General features: G+C 45.5%; 1 protein-coding gene across 1 annotated transcript in view; it reads left to right on the forward strand.

Annotated features, from left to right (window-relative positions):
* Positions 1-19,501, forward strand: part of LOC147733821 (protein KTI12 homolog) — a 448,752-nt gene that overhangs the window by 391,449 nt on the left and 37,802 nt on the right. Inside the window, exon 8 of the mRNA XM_086959025.1 lies at positions 17,835-17,903. Within this exon, the coding sequence (XP_086815151.1) occupies positions 17,835-17,903 (69 nt within the window). The remainder of the gene's footprint in view (positions 1-17,834; positions 17,904-19,501) is intronic.

Consider the following 19,501-nt stretch of genomic DNA (forward strand, 5'->3'; position numbering starts at 1 on the left):
ATATTTGCTAGGGAAGGCTTACCGGAGGAACTTATTTCAGACAATGGTCCACAGTTCATCAGCAATGAATTTGAGTGTTTTCTTAGGAATTGTGGTATTACCCACAAAAGGACCTCTAATTACTTTCCCCAAGCCAACGGCCAGGTTGAAAGGTTTAATAGAGTCATTAAAGAATCTTGCCAATTGGCTATTAAAAGCGGTTTGAAGTGGAAGAAAGCTCTTCAAGCAACCTTGTTAACCTACCGCTTGTCCCCCAATTCCGTCACTGGTCTATCCCCTTTTGAATTATTGCGAGGGAGAAAACCAGGTTCTCGTCTTTTACCTTGGTGGTTAAAAGGCGATACCCCCTATGAAGTAGACTTTAAGGCATTAAGAGACAAAATTCAGAAACACCAAGGAAGTATGATTCAACACTCTTATAAAAAGAAGTACAATACATGCAATGTCAAAATTGGTGATCTTGTTCGTGTAAAAATGGGTGGGTTGTTCCACAAGAATGTGTCTAGATGGTCTGATCCTATCAGGGTCATTGAAATTTTCAGCAAAGCTGTCAGAGTCGAAGGTGGGAAAATTTGGAATCTGAGAAGGGTCTCCTTATGCAAACCCTGTATTTCTTCTTCACAAAAGACCACTTTCCCAGAGAAATCTGTCTCAGACAAGCTGGTTTCAGACTTTGGCTCAGACCATAATCCAGAGGGCTTTTCTGGTATGCATGAAGTCTATGACAATTTAGAAAAAGTTATTGTAAATAATTCTGATGTTGTTATTAACTCTGATTCTTCACCTGCACCATGCGTTTCTGTAGACAATCTACCTAATGTACAATCTGAAGATACCTTGTTAAGACGCAGTGAGCGTGTGAAACATGCTCCTTCAAAGCTTAGAGATTACGTTAGATCTTAAGTGTTTTTTTTTTTTTTCTCTTTTTGAGGGTTATCTTAGGCCTTAGTTTTTTTTTTTATTTATTTTTTTTATTTTTTTTTTTAAGGGGGGGAGGTGTGTGGTATTCCACCTTTAGCCTATGTCACATAGAACCTTGCCATGTCACTCAGTAGAGTGTTGGGTTCTTGGAATGTTTTCCCTTGACTGAGGTCCGTTTCTGCCTAGCTGAGGTTGAGGTGATCCTTTCCTACCTGTGGTTGTTAAGCTGTCTCCTACATGAATAAATCTGCTGAACCTACTTCCTGTGTAGCCTCATTACTACAGACAGGAATGAAAACAATGTTGACAAATACTAAACTGATTTATTCTGAAAAATGTTATGACAAAATGTCTACATTTAGCTTCGAATTTTGGAAAAACACCATTGAAACAAAAACGATCTGGGGTTCCAAAGATTGGCAAGTACAAGGCCTAGAAGCACTATTTAGGGCCTGCATGATCCCAGAACAAATAATATTCTTGAATGACACAATTCAACAAACTACTTGTCTTGGCCTAGCTAAGATAAAAGATTTAAATACACAGTCTATTCCGAAACCCATAACTGATAGTGACAGCACTACAGATGTGGAGAGAGCCGTATCCACTACAGATGTGGAGATAGACGTAGCCCATATTTTACACCAAAACAGAACACATCCTGATTGGAAAAAGTGGTTGATCTGGCCAACAGACACGAATAACTGTCAAGATAGACTCCTGAACAAAACACAGGGGTTCAAAATGACCAGACCAGACCCTAGATACTCCCAGAGACAGCATCCAGGGATAGTTACAACATACAGTGTAGGGGAACTATGCCTTGAGTGGCTAGAAAAGTCCACACTGGCTGAAATTAAGCAACACTTGACTTTACTTAAAGACGGTGCTGACTTGCGTGATTTCATAATAGGACATCGCAAACAGCTTCAAAAACGTTTCATAGCGGCCGGTATATACGCTGCGTACAACGAAGCATGGAAAGTAATTCAAATTGAGACAGCAGAAAAAATACGAGAAATTGATCGTTTAAATTTGGAAAAATCACTTTCTGTTGTGGACAATGGGTTAACGACTCTGTCCTCCAGAATATATTCACTGGACAGCATTGTATCATCTGCTTTTGATATAATAGAGCAGGACTTATTAATGTTACAACATGGTCAGTCTCAATTACGTTCTATTGTACAGCTTGGTTGGACGTTGCAAAATCTGCGTTCAGGCTATGTACCATGGCGTTTAATCAACACAACGTCATTATTCGGTATCTTTAACCTTACTGATAAACAAATCAGTTTGGCACAAAAAGGAGCAGACTATACGATTCTGAGCATTGAAAAACTCAAGAGATTACCATTGACAATGTCAGAGAGACCTGTCATTGAATGGATAATACATGGAACGATTACAATTTCGATAACAACTTTCCAGTTTAAATACTGTCAAGAGTATATACCTGTAGGCCAGTATGAAAGTTTGGGTAAAGAATACATCAAATCAACCTGGGATTTACCTTATACACACAGATGTTATAGTGAAGGGAACAAGGAGGTATTTCTTAGTGGTAAAAATTGTAAAAAATCACTAAGCGGTACACTTCTGTGTCAAGGTATTAATTTGCATGGAGCCTGCGAAGGGTCTTCAAATAACCTTTCTTGTCACCTGCATGGCACGCCTGCAAAACAGATAGAGCCATTTTTTAGACCACTTTCTAACGGCAGTTACGTTTTAATAAGTGACCACAGCTGTTGTGGCATGCTGCCAGGAAAAGCCTATCTGACAACTGTTACTTCCAGGGCCATTTGCTGTATGCAAGGATTGTATCCACACAGCAATCCAGATATGGGGGCTGCGTTATGGCCTCGGTTGAATATCTCTTCTATTCGAATTGATACTTTAAGCAGAATGAAGTCTATTGTTTTACAGACAACTGTGCCTTTAACGTCGTCAAAAGAAATGTATGATCTGCAAGTGGCAAGGACATCAGCAGAGATACATTCCCTTTTATCGACAAATTGCCCCATGCATTTCGTAGAAATACGAAGCCAAATCTTAAACATGTCTGATACCAGTGGCATCCCACATGTATTTAAGACAATTTTTTCGGGACTGTTAGCACCCTTTGAAACAGTTGTGGGCATCTTCCCGAATTTTGTCCATTCTGTCTTTGGCGGCCTACCCTTAATCTTGGGACTCGTGGCAGGAATTTTATTTTTGCTTCTTCAGCACCGATATGGCAAGCCAATCCACAGACAAGACTCTAGCAACGATGGAAGAAACGATCCTAGCAATACGATACCGGACCGTATCACTAAGGTCCTCGGATTGGCCCGGCTAAGAGATCTGAGTACAACCTGGTTTCTTTCATTCAGACCGATCTGGCAAGATTGCATCATACTTGTGCTTCGATGTCTGCTATGCGGAGAAGAATACGTGTTGGACGTCTGTCTTACACTACAATCAGCAGTACCAATGGATATTGATACTTTGCTAGGTCCTGTAACGACTCATGCATCGTGTTATCCCCAGCGGCTACCGATTCTGATGACTGCATTCGTTGAGACTTCACCACTACGAATAGGTGGCGGTGAAGTACGAGAGGAAAGTAGCACCAAACAGGTACAGCCTTCTGTGAGCATTACTGACCCAACCATCGATGATAGCAATCACACAGAGAACTGCACAGTTGCAGTATTTTTGAATTTGGTCGAACTTTCACCTGATGTGGTAGACCAATTTTTTGCGGGTCTGTCTGAAATAATGTTCTCTCCAATCAACGAGAGTAACTCTTAATAAAAACAATGAGCACACAGCATTCCCTGAACTCTGAATTCGGCCTTCAGCTTTTTGATAAACAAAGCTACAGAAAATATTTAGAACTCATTTTCCCCTGTAAGCGAAATTATTTTTGCCCATTTCTCTAAATATTTACCTTTTTTTTGGCACATGGTACTCGGCTTAAAGTAGAACTATTCTTAGAGAACAGAGCTTCTATTTTTAGGATACTAGAGACAATATTTTACCTCAGCTTCTAGCACATATACAGCAATTTGTATAAATATGTGATGAAATGTTCTTGACCTTATTTTCTATATTTAGAGCCAATTCATGTGTAATTTTCGCAATTCGTTCAGCTGATATATATATGCATTTATCTGAATGATGACACTGCTTAAAAAGCATACAGTACTAACACTAAATTTCGTGTATTTACCTTATACCATTTCAAATGCGAAATATGTATTTTGGGGTGGGTCGGAAAACACACATGCATGAATGTTTACTATTGCTTAGTTTTTAGTAATGATGGACATCAATCCGTGGAGTGAGTGTCGTGTTTATATCTAGGACCCTAATTCGATATTCCCGATTTATGCCCTAGAAAGCACATCGCGTTCTTTAAACAAACCAAGCCTCCAGCAGCCCGGGAAATCCCCCCTGCTTTTGTTTTGATTTGAACAAGAACTCCTGAAGTCCAGAAAGAACTGTTAGTTCTTAGTGACGCCTTATGTCCAACCTTACGTCAAACCAGGCACCTTCCAGGTATAAAATACCAACAGTTGCCTTATGCAAACACACGGTGGTTTGGAGCAGAGCGGCCATCTACTTGCCCGAGAGCCGAGCTGATGAGAGAGCCCACGGAAGCCGCCCTTCCCGTTTGACGCACTGAGAGAGACGCTGTCTTTTTCTCCAGCCGAGAAAATCCAGCTCCGGTGTTTCCAGCCTACCCTTGCGGGTTGCCGGGATATCAAGTCCTGAGGAAAGAGATACCAGTCCTTCCACATTCTATTACCAAGGTACGGAGCTGACTAAACCCTTAAGAGAATTCTTGATGCAGATTCTTGGCAAAATAATCTTAACCAATTTAACTTAAACTGCTATTTACTCATCCCTTCCCAAGTATTAGGCTTAGGTCAGGTACTCCGGGGTAGGCTAAGTTAGAAGCACCAGTTGAGCACGTTAGTCAATGTATTTATGTATGTATATATTTTATCCATTTTAAAGTATCATATGGCTAAGAAACCATATCAATACCTTTACAGTATTATTTCCTAATACTACTTTTACTGTACGCACTTTACTTTAAGTATTGCAATTGTGGCAATTAATTTCTCTTGCATGAGAAAGAAGACTGCTCAATAAATTACACCTTTTATTGAAAACGCCCGTCTCTCTATTTCTCTGCATTCTGGTGAAACTAAGTATGCACTGCTGACTGAGTGAAATAACGGTCTATTGTTTTCACACGACTCTAGAGATATACTCTTATTCTGAGGGAGCAAAGTTGTCATGTTTATGCGGTTGTCGGAAACTGAATCCCTTCTTGTCTGAGCCAGGGGAGCTTGTCCCTCCCTATTCATTCAAGAAAGTTTCCAGTGACCTCTGAGCTAGCTGGCGCAAACCTAAATTAAGTTTAACATAGTCAGTAGAGACCTAGATGACCTCAGTCCTACGTCTACACTGCTGTTTGTCATTCCAATGCGCAGAGCCTATTGGGAAAATAGGACCTACACTACACTTGGGTGGAAAAGTTCTGCGATTCTGGAGTCAGTGTTTGCCTTTGGACTACCATCCTCCACAAACGTGGCACCTCTTGCGGAACCCCACAGTGACTGTTAAGCACCCCTGATCAAGAGGTACCTCCCCTGTTGATTCCCACTTTGCCCCGGCCTAGCACTCTGTTAGCCCTTGCTGCCCACCCCAGAGATTACTTGACAGAGGCTAGTCATCCCACCTCCGTTCTTCTTGCCTCACCTGCCGCTGCCCTACCACGATGGTGAAGGACAGAACAACCAGCACCATGCCCACTCAAACTAAAAATGAACCAGTACACGACTGGTTTGTCAGGTGGCTCCGTAGGGCCCCGTCTCCTCCACCAATTATCTCACAGTGGTACTGCAGGTCATCCAGCACGAATCACTGAAGCTGAAGCCAATAATAGCTTGCATTCTTAACTACTAGGACAGAGACTCAATTCTCAATGAGGCTCGGCAGCACACTGACCTCTGGTGCTTAGACGCCAAAGTCCTTCTTTTGTCGGACTTCACCCGCAAGGTCCAGCAATGTAGACGCTCCTACGCAGAACTGACACAAAAGCTGCGGCAGTGGGGCTTCAGTACTGCTTGCCATTCCCCAAATTGCTCTGCGTCATCCACCTCAATAAGTCTTACTTCTTAGAGATTCCAGACACCGTCTGCCAGTGTCTGACGGAAGAATGCCAACTCCGTGGACCCTCCTCCGCCCCTTTCACAGCCCCAGAGGGCACCTGATAACCTGTAATTGCAGACACTGCCAAAGCCATGTCGATGCAGCTCCTGGTCATGGAAGAGCCGTAGAACTGGCCGCTCTCTCTCGCCCACAGAGTATCCCCAGATAGCAGTCACAGTCACTATCCAGACTGGCTTCGAACCCCACCACTGAGGCGGAAGAATGTGAGGGAGGGAGTAAAGACCAAATCGCTGCACTCCCTAATCTAGTCACTCTTCACGCATACACTGACTTGTCTTACAGTCCCACCATCTGACAGAGGTCATCATCCATTGACTGCGCACTATTCTCGCTGCTCTGCAATAAGCTTGGCTCTACTAATTGCACTACTCCTGGTTCACGCTAATTTTTTGTCCAACTACTTAATACTTTACCTACTGGGCTTGCTTTATACTCAGGCCTCATACCTTTCCTCAGCGATATCGTCCTGAGGTTCTGTTGCTGCAAGAGACTGATTTACTTGGGGAGCGCCGCCCCTTCCAAGAACGTAAAGGTTATGATAGAATCTTCCACAATGGGTACTCTGGGGGATGAAGGGGGTTAGTGGAGTCGCTATCTTCGTGTGCTGCTCTTTTCCCCCAGTAGTTACGTGGGCGACACTTGATCCGCGTGGACGTTTCGTTGCCCTGGAGGGTACTTTGGAGGGACAGGCTTTCTCACTGATATGTGTTTGTGTTTATGTACTCCCCACCTCTTTGCCCTCTGTGCTCGGATCTCTTGCACCTTCTTTCGGGCTTTCCACAAGGGCTAACAATAATAGGGGGCAATTTCAACGCGGTGCCAGACCCTGACTTGGATAGCATCAGAACCTCCTCGGCGTCCAGACAAGCTGGCGCCTGTCATCTCACTGACTGAACCAAAACCCTGGGGTCTCTGTGATATGTAGAGACCCTGGCATCCCCGGCAGCGGTAGTTCACACACACACACACATCAGCGTCTCACCACTCCCAGATATATCTCGTCCTACAACTAGCCCTGGATTGTCATTTATTGACTCAGACCTTGCCCAGTGGAAAATCTCACCTTCTTAGACCTTCTTATACCCAGTTGGTGCACGCAGCGGAGCCAGCGCTGACGCTGCACGCTGGGCACATACTCCCCCTCGCGCCCTCCCGCCACGAGCGGAGGCCACGCCCCTTTTAGGCCACGCCCCCTCTATCCTCAGCCCGAACAACATAAATTATGTGCATTTTTCGGTAGCGCAGCGGGCGCGCCGAAGGCGTTCCTAAGGCAAGCCCGTCTGCGCCCGTCCGAGGTCGGGCGTGGTCCAGGGCCAAAACCCCTGCACTTTCTTCTACAGACCTGCTAACCTATAATAGACAGGCCCTATGGAACTTATGCCCGCCGATTAACGAGTGTTGCAAGCACAAAATGGAGGTTCTATCCTCTGTCAAATGCCGACATTGCACATTTAAAACCTGTAAACAGATAGGCAACGCAGAACGGACTAGGAGCCTCAGAGGAGGCTTGTTAAATTGTCGATCCCTCCCGAGACACGCCTTACAAATTTGGGACCTGCTCTTAGAGGAGGGCCTCGATATACTCTTTCTGACGGAGACATGGCTGGGAGTGGACTCCGACCCCGAGGTTATCGAATCCCTTCCACCCGGCTACAGTATAGCCAGGGTGGATCGACCGTCTGGCCGCGGAGGTGGGATTGCAATAATTAGCATGGCCCCCCTGGTATGCTCCCTCGAACCTCTTGGAATAGAGAACTGCGAAGCTGGCAAATTCGCACTGAAACTTGGCCCTCAAGATCACATCTCGGGTGTCCTCCTTTACAGACCTCCTGGGACCCTGGGAAATTTTAGGCCGAGTTTGCAAGAACACCTTGATCACCTAGCACTTAGACATAGGAAGGTTCTCCTTTTGGGTGATCTTAATATTCACTTTGATATCCAGTTAAAGGAAGCCACGGAGATGAGGCAGGAATTACGAAATGCAAATTTGGTACTAATGAATCAAACACCCACACATACCCATGGCCATTTATTGGACCCGGTGTTTGCCAACTGGGAGGGCTTAACCACGAGTACTCCCAACCCACTTCCCTGGACAGATCATTTTCTAGTCCCTTTTGAAATCTGCACTTTAAGTAAGCCTACCCCCCAGTTGAATGGCAAAAATAGCTACCCATACCGCAAATGGAAAAATTTCTCTCAACCCATATTTAGCGAGATGCTACGTTCAGGTGGGATGCCGGGAGGCACAGATAGTGAAAGTGCAAATCAAAACTTAGAAACCCGGATCCTTGATGCCTTGAACAAGGTAGCCCCTCTAGCCACGGCCAAACAGGGGAACAGAGTTAGGAAATCGGCCCCATGGTATAATATAGATCTGCAGTCAATCAGATCAGAATGTAAAAAGCTAGAAAGGCTTTGGCGCAAGGACAACAATGAATGCACTAAACTTCAATATAGAACAGCCCAGAGAAGCTACCAAAAACAGGTCAGAGCTGCAAAAGCCACCTTTTATGGAAACAGAATTAGTGAGGCAGACTGCTCATCCAGAGAACTCTTCAAAATCTATAAAGAAATTTCAGTCGTCGCACTTTCCAATGTTCCGGAAACTGATTCCGTTATGGAATGTAACAAGGTGGCAGAATATTTTGCCAATAAGGTTAATAAAATATACAGCTCTTTCTCCAAATGTCCTGCGGATGGAGAAACATTTATAGAACTGAATGAAGGGGCATTGTTAAATTCAAAACCAAGGTTAGAGTGTTTTACAGTACCACCCTGTAAAGAACTTGAAATTATCTGCACTAGTATAAAATCAGGTTCTCCTCGAGATCCCGCCCCTCCACGGGTCCTGGGTGCTAGCATAACGGCCTTAGAACCTTACATCCGCCATGTCCTTATGACATCCTTTGACTCCCAAACCCTTCCGATAAACTGGAAAAAACCTAATGTAAGCCATGATGTCCTGGAGAACTTACAACCTATTTCTCTGCTGCCCTACACCGCTAAAATTGCAGAGAAAATTGCAAATGTGCAACTGATGGAATTTGCGGGGAAGAATAATCTCCTACACCCATCCCAATCGGGGTTCCGAGGAGGCTTCTCTACTGAGACGGCCTTATTACTATCCACCAAAACTCTACGTCAAGGAGCTGATGCAGGCCTAACCATGGCACTGGTCATGCTAGACCTCAGTGCAGCGTTCGACATGGGCGTCCGCAGACTTTTTTCCAGGGGGGGGGGGGGCAAAATGTTAACGTCATCACCATCCTCCGACATGATGTGTGCCAGGTGGGGCACAAGAAACACTGGGGCGCAGAACTGGGATAGACTCAATTAAATGACAGGAATTCAGGACATGTGACTGACCCTGCCACAGGCCAACAAACACCGCCTATAGGGAAAATGCTAAACTTTCTGACAAGCTGCTTTATCTCTGTCTGCTAGGTGTGCAGACTTCAGGGTCCTCGATCCAACACCAATCAAGGCTGTCTTCAGCACCGAATACTTTAAAACAGCCTATGATTAAAGCACCAGATTAAATATACTGTATGCACAGTGTATGTTAGGGATTATTTGTAAGGCACATATTTACCAATATTGGCTTCTTGGCGCTAGAATTCATGATAAATGTTATCCAAAGTTAAAGCACAATGTCAAAGTCAGTAATAAAAAATACAGCAATCACACACGCTAGTGATTCGCGAAGGGGTGCTCCCTTTACTAGAATTCCCCGGGCATTGCAACATTTTACACACATTCAATTATTTATACAAAATTAAATGTATAGGTCCAAATGTTAGCTATATTTTTGAAAAGAAACCTAGAGTCCCTCTACCTGTAGTCAATGTCCAACTGACAAAGTGCACATGTTAAGGGATACAATAATGGCCAGTTCCCTTATGCGGAATCCGTGCACCGTAAATTTGTGGCATATGCGGCGCCCGCAGCGGCGGCACATCACGGGTCCAGGGATGCTAAGGCTTACACAGTGGTCAAAGTGGGGGAAAAAAGTAGGAGAACAGTGGGCGGAGAATCAGAGTGTGGGAATAACCCATGGATTGGATCTGTGGGTGGAGCCAGAGGTGTGGCCAGAATGCGCAGACAGCCCGATTTTTAGAACTTTTTTGGCATTTCACTGCCCAGTTTAATCAACCAATGGATACACATGATTATTTAAGGTTATAATGAGTTATTGACATTAAAATATATTCACAAAGTGGGATATGCTTCTAATCACAGAATGTACCAAATACGATAAAATGTGGAAACACAAGCCATCTGTCTCTGAGCCATGGAGTTTCTGTCATCAGCACTTCTCTCTTTTCCCACAACAGCAGTTCAAACATGAATGGCAAAATATCCTAGTTTACAAATGTTTTCTCTAAAATTATGGCTCTGTCATAGTTGCCTCATAATGCAAGATCTGCTGCATGATCTGACCATTTAAACTAATAAATTGTTTGTAGCTCAAACATATCAAAAGTTAATAGAAAAATGTGACTTGTGTTGCTACTGAGTGGATGGCCTATTGCAAAGGTTGACTGGTCACCTTTCTCACTGCTGCGTTTGTATGTTACACTGGTACTAATAAGGCAAAATCTTTCCAGAGACTGTTAGCATGTGTACACACGTCAAAATAATAAAATATCTGAAAATATACTTCATTACGCTGCAGCCTTATTTTTAATGCATAATTTAGTCAACACTACAGCATCATTTTGTCATCCTTTGCTGCATAATTAATTCCAGTGGCCCCACAGCAGGCAGCACATGTTAAAAGTGATTGTAAATGAAGCAGGGAGACTATGAAGTTTGTGAACTTAGTTTGGTGTGCGTTCAAATCCTGCATTGTCAATCCCTGGTGAGTTGCAGCTACTACTGCTGAAACAAGGCCAATGGAGGTACCTATGGGTGAGGCAGACTGGCCTCAAGGGCAGGGCGAGCCATAGCACTGGTTGTGTCCTGTGCATTAATGTTTGTTAGTGCCCCCCAATGACCACCTCTGCCATGGATTCCCTCACTACCACCCTTTAACTGTGCCCCCCCCCCCCCCAAGCCTCCATAACCACTCTCTAATTTGATTTACAGCGCCACTCATACCATTGTAGGTATCAATATCAATCAATATGTGCGTAGATCATTGTATAGAAAATTTTACATAAGACTAAGGACTACAAGGTTTAGGAGTCACATGACAACCATACTAGTAGCGGTATAGTTTTATAGTGATTGGTCTGGAGAAACACAATACCCGGAATCTAAAACATAAAACCATGGTTGGGGGTTCTCCTTAATAATCAGAATTGATTTCTGCCCAAAAGAACACTTTTTGGGACATTAGGATAATCAAAGACTGAGGGAGGGGGGGGGGGGGGGGGACCATAACGCTCTTATTTATACCTTGCAGTTTGTATGCAGCTCTTAGATGACAGTTAATAGCTCACTGTTCTGAGTCAGGATTTTAACTTATAAACTGCAAGTAACAAAAGGATTTCTCTGACAAAAGCAGTACCCGTTGACCTATTTACATTATGTGCACTTTGTGATCTGCATGACACATGTTCTTTGCAGCTGGTACATTAACCCTCTGAGCTACCTTCCCATGAGTCAAAACTTCCACTAGACAAAATTCTGATCTCTCTCTAGGAAGAATATTAATCACCAGAGTCATCATGACATTTTCATTGTTGCCGAAAATTGCTGGAGGCCAGGAAGGAGGCAGCAAGCGTTTTTAAAACCATAAAATACTTGCAAACATGATGCCACCATTTAAAGTCAGCACCCGGTGAGGTCACACTGGTTGCACCGCCCTAGAGCTGGCCCTTCTCAAGGGTTCTGTGACATCAGTGACAGAGTCACTATTGTTCTAGGGCGTGCTGCTTTAAAGTTCTGCTCGCAAGACTGGAGGTGAACTTCAGTATGGATAGTGGTGGACAAGCCTTGAAGGTTAACCTACACTTGTCATGCTAGGGTCCACCTGCTGGTGCGAAGACACCAGGGCATCTAAGGTGTTGCGAAGCCTTCTAAGGTCTAGCATGTGATTGTGCTCTCGCAGGAGAGTGGTCTGGTGGACTGGTTATTAAGGGTGAACCTTGTTCCCACTTTAAAATTCAGCAGCTCTGACCATAGTGCCACATCCTCTCCCCCACTGAACACCATACTGCCTCACTGAGAAAAACTCCCACTGTCTTCAACTACAACCCAATTGTTACTCGCTATAAACACCTGGATGCGGCTCAATTTAAATGACGCACTAGACAAGAGCAATATGCGGCCTACAAAAAAAAAGTAACAACATCCTGGAAAAAGCAAACACTTATAGGGAATGAAACATTTAGAATACCATGGGAAATGTAAGCAGGAACAACATGGTTACCTTAATGCTTTTACACTCACTGTTCAGAAATCAGTGCTTTTGCCTGAAAGGTTAAGGACAGTTCTACAGGACCCAGAGGGAACCCATTTCAATGGCCATTGCTTATATCTTTGCAAAACAGAAGCAGTATGGTAAAAAGACCACATCCCTGGATGCAGAGCGGCAGCACACATTTTGTTTTCCATTCCACACATTGCAGTACCTCCAGGATTGGTGCACTAGTTACAAGCCCAGGGAAAACAAAGACAAGAAAACAAAAATAGCGCTTCACTGGCAACCTCTGTAAAAGTGGTGCTAATGTATTTCGGTGTGAATAAAATCAGTTTGGGCAGTTTGCTACCAGTCTGGCTTACTTTATTTAGTTATTTATCTATTTTTCATATTTTTATCCTTTTATTCCCAATGCTGCACTTTGGAATTAAAATGTCACAAAAATACGACATTTAGCAGCAAAAGCGTTGTTCTTTTTTGGATCCATTTCACAGGGAAGCAAATAAAAGAAAGGAGATGAAAGAGAGTGAAAACCCCGTCTTGAAGTCACGGTTTTCATGGGCATCCGCAGGGGGGGTCAAGTAGGGGTGCTCCAGGGGGGGGCAAGCGCCCCTCCATGCCCCCCCCCTGCGGACGCCCATGACGTTCGACCCTGTAGCACATATCACCTTGCTACAGTGTCTGAACAGAGGAGGTGTAACTGATAGAGCACTCGGTTGGCTGAAATCGTTTCTGACGGGCAGAAGCTTTCAGGTTCAACGGGGCTCATTTCAGTCTGAAGAGAGGGCATTAGAGCAGGGGGTACCTCAGGGCTCTGCTCTAAGTCCTACCCTTTTTAACTTATATATGGCCCCCCTGGCAGAGCTAGTCCAATCGTTCGGCGTAGAGATTGTCTCCTACGCCGACGATACACAGCTCTTACTCACCCTCTCCCAAACTCCTGCCGCTGGAGCCAATAATTTCCGAGCCTGTATGCAAGCATTGGCCACTTGGATGGATAATCACAGCCTAAAATTAAACGGCTTCAAGACAGAAGTACTGGTGGTTGGTGGGGATCAACGGTTCTGGACATGTGACTGGTGGCCAAGCTGTTTAGGCGCTATGCCTACACCATGCCCTGAAGCGAAGAATTTAGGGATATGGATGGACCCCAAACTCTCTTATGAAACACACATCAACCGTTTAGTAGGCAAGTGCTTTGGAGTCCTAAGGACTCTCAATTAAACCCTGGACCTCCTTCCTTTGGAGGCTCGGCGTACTATGACCCAGGCATTGATTACGTCACGCCTCGACTACGGGAATGTCCTCTTCCTGGGAGCTTCAAGTAAAAGCATAGGACGACTCCAGATACTGCAAAATGCCGCAGCCTGCCTAGTGCTTAGACTCTCAAAAAGAGCCAACTCTAGAACCGCCCTGAAGGCCCTCCACTGGCTCCCAGTGAATAAAAGAATAATGTACAAAGCCCTCCTAATATGTCATCGGATCCTTTGGAACAAAGCTCCCAGCTATCTGACAGGTCTGGTTACCTGGTATGAACCACGCAGATCGCTTAGATCGGGCGGCATGGGAAAGCTCGTGACCCACCGCTACAGGAGAGAAAAAAATGGGAGGTCGGTCCTTTAGAATGGCGGCTGCCATAGGATGGAACAAACTTCCCATCAGTCTCCGCCTTGAGCCTTCGGAAACTATTTTCCGACGTCAACTGAAAACTCATCTGTTCTCCTTATAACTTTACTTAATGCCCTCTGCCTCGCACTCTCCTCTCCTCTGGCGAGCTTTTCTTCTCTCTTTAGCGCGGGGACACGCCGAGATGGCGTAACCATGCGCTCTATAAATGTCTTTATTATTATTATTGGAATCTCAGACCATTCACCTTTGCTTCTCCATCTTGGGCAACTACATCTGGGCTTTAAACGCCTGGTTCCTCCAGGACAAGAAATGTGTCCACTTCCTTGGGTCTGAACTCCAGTATTATTTCCGTAATAATGAGGGCTCGGTTACACACACAGGCACCCTATGGGCTGCGAGTAAGGCAACTCTACAAGGCCCAAGAGTGTGACGGTTCCTCTCTGATCACTCGAATGGAGTCCCAGGCATTTCGTCTGGAGTAACAGTTGGAATCTGCTCCTCAGGCACATGTCATTCAACAGTTAGGTCTCACCTGCAAAGGCATTCAGCTGCATTCTATTGCGGCAGCCAGGCACCTCTGGCGGGCCACGACGATTCGGATTTAGGGCTGGGGGGCAAAAACTGGAAATTGCTCTACTGGTTGGTCTTAAGTCAACAGGTCAACAGTATTGCCCCTGAGGTCTTGTATGGTGCTGGCCTTTCCCAGCAGACCCTTGTTGAGATAGCCCAAGCCTTCGCCCACTATTATCACACATTGTATGCCCGACCAGCGGACAGGAACACAACTGTGTCTAGATCGTACCTTGACTCGAGCTCCCTTATCAGGCTGCCAGCATCAGATGCACGTCTGTTAGACGAACCCCTTGCGGCAAAGGAAATTGGAGAGGCATTGTCTGGTATGACAACGGGTAAAACCCCAGGCCCGGATGGGTTTCCTATGCAATATCATGCTGTGTTCCGGGAGACCCTCATCCATTACCTTCTGTCGTTGTAAAAGGAGGTTTGACACACTGGGTTTTTCAAGTTTGTATTTTGCTTCGGCCACCATAGTAGTAATACCTAAGGTGCAACCTCCATCCATGTTGCGCCCAGCTTATCGGCCAATATCACTGCTTAACTTAGAGGTAAAACATTTTGCCACCATATTAGCCAAGAGGCTCAAAAGCATCCTGCATGAGTTGGTGCAAACAGAACAATTCATCTTTATGCCATTCCGAAGCACAAGACATTGTATCCATCGGCTCCACGTGGCCCTGGCCCATCGCCATCGTTTGCCATCAAATCTAGCCCTGATTCTTATCTACTTTAAGAAGGCTTTCAATTCTGTGTACTGGGACAACCTCCAGTGGTTGCTGACTCAACAGGCCTCGGTCCAAAGTTCTAGAGGATGGTTCTAGTCTCTACTCCAACCTCACCGCTCGGGTCAGGGTCAACGGGTTGCTCTCCGATGCCAATGCCATAGAGTGAGGGACCCTGCAGGGTTGCCCCCTGTCTTCCCTCCTCTTTGCCATGGTGATAGAGCCCCTAGCCCAACTCATATGTCCAGACCCCCAATACGTTGACTGGGCCTGGAACAGGGAGCATGAAGACCGTTATTGCACTATACGCAGACGATGTACTGCTCTATCTTGCGCGCCTGGCTGTAAGTGGACCCATATGTCTCTAGCTGCTGTAACGCTTCAAAAGAGCATCCTGCCTATGGATGAACCCTTCTAAGTCAATACTGGTACCCTTGGCATTGTCCAGAGACTGCTTTGACTGGCAGACGACCAACCCTCTCCGCCGCCTCAGTTTAAATCACTTGGGCATATGAGTCGCTCGACACCCAGAGCTCACTTCGGCCCTCAACCTCCAACCCCCTCGTTCAAAAAGCGAAGTATGACCTTGTTAAGTGGCCCGTGTTCACCTTCAACGTCCCGGAATGTATTGCCCTCTTCAACATATTGATCCTCCTGCGTTTTCTCTGTCTTTCAGAACCTACCACTCGCCTCGAACGAGGTTCTCTGCTCTAGACCACACCATCAAGACATTCTTGTGGCGAGGTCCCAGGGCACGTATAGCCTTTACGGACTGTCAGCAGGGGCCCTCTGATGGTGGTTTGGAGATGACCAATCTCCACCTCTAATATTTATCTTCCCACCTCCTCGTTCTCCGTGATGGTCTGATACCGCCTACTGCTTAGAACTCTCATTGATGGGTTTCCCTCAGCTACAGACTACGCTCTATGGGTCTCTTATTTCTCTTTCCCTGCCCCTGGTAAATCAGGTGGTGTTTCTTGCATGACCGACTACGATCGGGCATGCACAATGGGCAGCGAGGCTCACGCAACAGACACCTCTGTGGCACGGCACCTGGTTTAACGAAGTAACCTCGCCCCACAGCTTCCATTCTTGGAGTCATATTAGTATCACTCTACTTGGAGATGTATGGTCGGGACATACATGTACTTCTTCCAAGACCTTGTACAGACTACAATGTTACACATAGCCAGTTTTACAAATATCTCCAACTCGGACACGCTCTCCAAGCGCATTCCCTGCCCACCGATACAATCCCCTGGAAGCCAAGCTACTCAAGGGCAGCATAGGCTGGGGCGGAATATCCCAGATCTACTGCACACTTGTTATCAATTCCCCTGGTTCACTTGACCACTTTAGAAACCGTTGGGAGAGCTGGGTGGCACCTGTAGAGGACGAAGACTGGCGTGACACCCTGATGACCCCTGCAAACCTACCACCTCTTCCAGATTGCGACTTGTTCAATCCCATTATCTTTACTTTACATATCTCTCCCAAATCGCTTAAGCTGAGCGGGCTTACGCCTTACATGTACATGCCCTCAATTCGGAATCGCAGATTTCTACCACATGGTACGGCCGTGTGCAGTGATACTGCAGCATTGGACCAAGGTGACCCATGAACTGTCGGGGTGCTGGGATGGGTAGCTCCCCTCCCCCCCCCCCCCCAGTTGATTATCTTGCGGGTGTTCGAGAGATCTGGGCCTATGAGGGCAGAAAGGGTGTGTCCTGGGCACAACACTGCTGGTGGCGCAGCGGAGCATATCAGTGCAAGGATACCCTGTTGAAGTGGAGAAGGGAGATGACTGGTGAGCGCAGTAAGAGCGAGTGGCTTTTGAAGCCCGGACTTTCTCCAGAAACTTGAATGGGTATGGGGAAAGTGGCTGGGTTTGTTTGCTTAATTGCCCATGAATCTGTACTTGTGGTCATTCTTCATGTGTATTACGATATTTTTACGAGAAGTTCCGCCCTGCATGGCGTATAGACCATTCTGCTATGTGTGTGCCATGTGTTCACGTTGGCCAGCTTTGCTGGCCGCAAGTTTAATAAAGTTTTTTATTTTAAAAAAAGGTAGCATCTAAAAAGTTCCCAAGTTAACGATCGTTACACTTGCACTACCTGATGTTCTCGCTGTGTTTGAAGGTAAAGAGAGAAAAGAAACGGACGTCAGAGCGCTGGGGTGGAGCCTTTTGGCGCCTCTGCACTGTCAGATCCAGGTTGTAGGCTAGCACTACTGTTCAAAGGGAACTTCAGTTACAGTATTCATAAGAAAGCGTGTTACCAAAGGTAAGTAACTTGTTCTCCATAGAGCAATTCCATATAGTTTGACTATATCACAAGTCTTTGAAATTTGTTGTGTAAATACAAAAAATATTCCTTTTTTTTCAGGAACTTCTAAATGCCCAGAAAACCAGTGTTCCAGGAGACTTGATCGCTGTGCCCGGAGCTAATGAAAAAATATCCTTTTGGGTTTGGCTAGAGACTCATTTATCTATGGTGCATTTGCTTATATGACCTATGCAGAGTGGGCAAAAAGGCATCCAGTGTACGCTGTTGGTTGGATTTTGCAAGCTCCTTCATATGTTGATCAGCCTTCATTAATAAGTCATTGATAACATATTTATGACATGTAGTTTTATTGCACATTGGCATATGACTATTGCATGGGTTCAGTAACCGGGTGAGTTCTTGTGGGATGGGGCGGCTTGGGACAACTCCTGGTGGCCGACCGCACTGGGAGCAGCACCAACCCCCACCGGCCACGCATGCAACCTAGGTTTCATCCTCGACTCAACTCTCCATGACCAAGCTAGTCAACGCCTTCTCGCCCTCTTGCTTCTACACCCTCCGCATGCTCCGAAATATCTACAGGTAGATCCCCACCGAAACTAGAAAAACGGTCGCCCAGGCCCTCGTCAGCAGCTGGTTAGACTACGGAAACGCCCTCTACGCAGGAACCTCGGCCAAACTCCTGAAACGACAACAACACATACAGACCACCTCTGCATGCTTGATCCTCGACATCCCTCGCCACAGCCACATCACACCCCACATGAGAGACCTGCACTGGCTTCCTGTCAACAAGAGGATCACCTTTAAGCTCCTCACAAATGCACACAAAGCACTCCACAACACCGGACCGCCATACCTCAAAAGATGACTCACCTTCTATATAATTTGTGCAGAAATTGTGCACTTCTGCACAAATTAAGCACTACCGCAGAAAGAGTGCTCATATTGAGCTTTGTTATGTTCCCAGGTTAGGCCCATGTAACGAAGCTGCTCATTTCTTACATTGTCCTATTTTTCACATAAACATTTCTGGGGTGAACCTTTGCACACATAAGCATGCAAGACACTGTTGGATTAGTTTCGCACAACATTATCACAATACCTCAAACATCATGTACAAGGCCTATTTGTGCACAATGTACAAATGTCATTCTATCTACATCCAGGGGACGACAGAGCTATCTACATATCCATAACATCTCTAATCTACAACGTACATCGCAAGGTTGCTTTCTATTATAAATAATGAGCAACCAGTTAGAATAGCAGAGGAGGCATTACAGCTGACATCCAGGGTCTCTGCATGCTGAAACTTTACCCCGCTCGGTCTGACATCTCCATGAGGGGGTGTCCAGTATGTGACCAAGGTGGACTCTTGCATTCTCCCCCACCAGGTAATGTGGTTGCATTGTGCCTTCGGGGGGATTCTTGGCTTTACACCCACACGCCCTCTGGTTACACTTAGAGTGTGGTTTCGCATAGGAAGGAGTACTCTAGATTACTGTCTTGTTTATATGCCTGCATATATACACTGTTTCAGCACCATGGTAGATCAGTATCTATTATTCACGCTCTTGGTGATGGTAATCACTTTCATCTGCTTTGGTCTATTGATTATCACAGCACATGTATTCTAAACAAGAATAACATTGGATCTCTATCAATATATTGAACGCGTCCCACCTTGTATTCTGTATACTTCTCAGACCACAAGTAAGCACAAGTGACTGAGTAAAAGTTTTTGATGTGTTTCCACGATCCCT

The sequence above is a fragment of the Lissotriton vulgaris genome, chromosome 2_1 (assembly GCF_964263255.1).
Source record: "Lissotriton vulgaris chromosome 2_1, aLisVul1.2, whole genome shotgun sequence".
In the NCBI taxonomy this organism is placed as follows: domain Eukaryota; kingdom Metazoa; phylum Chordata; class Amphibia; order Caudata; family Salamandridae; genus Lissotriton; species Lissotriton vulgaris.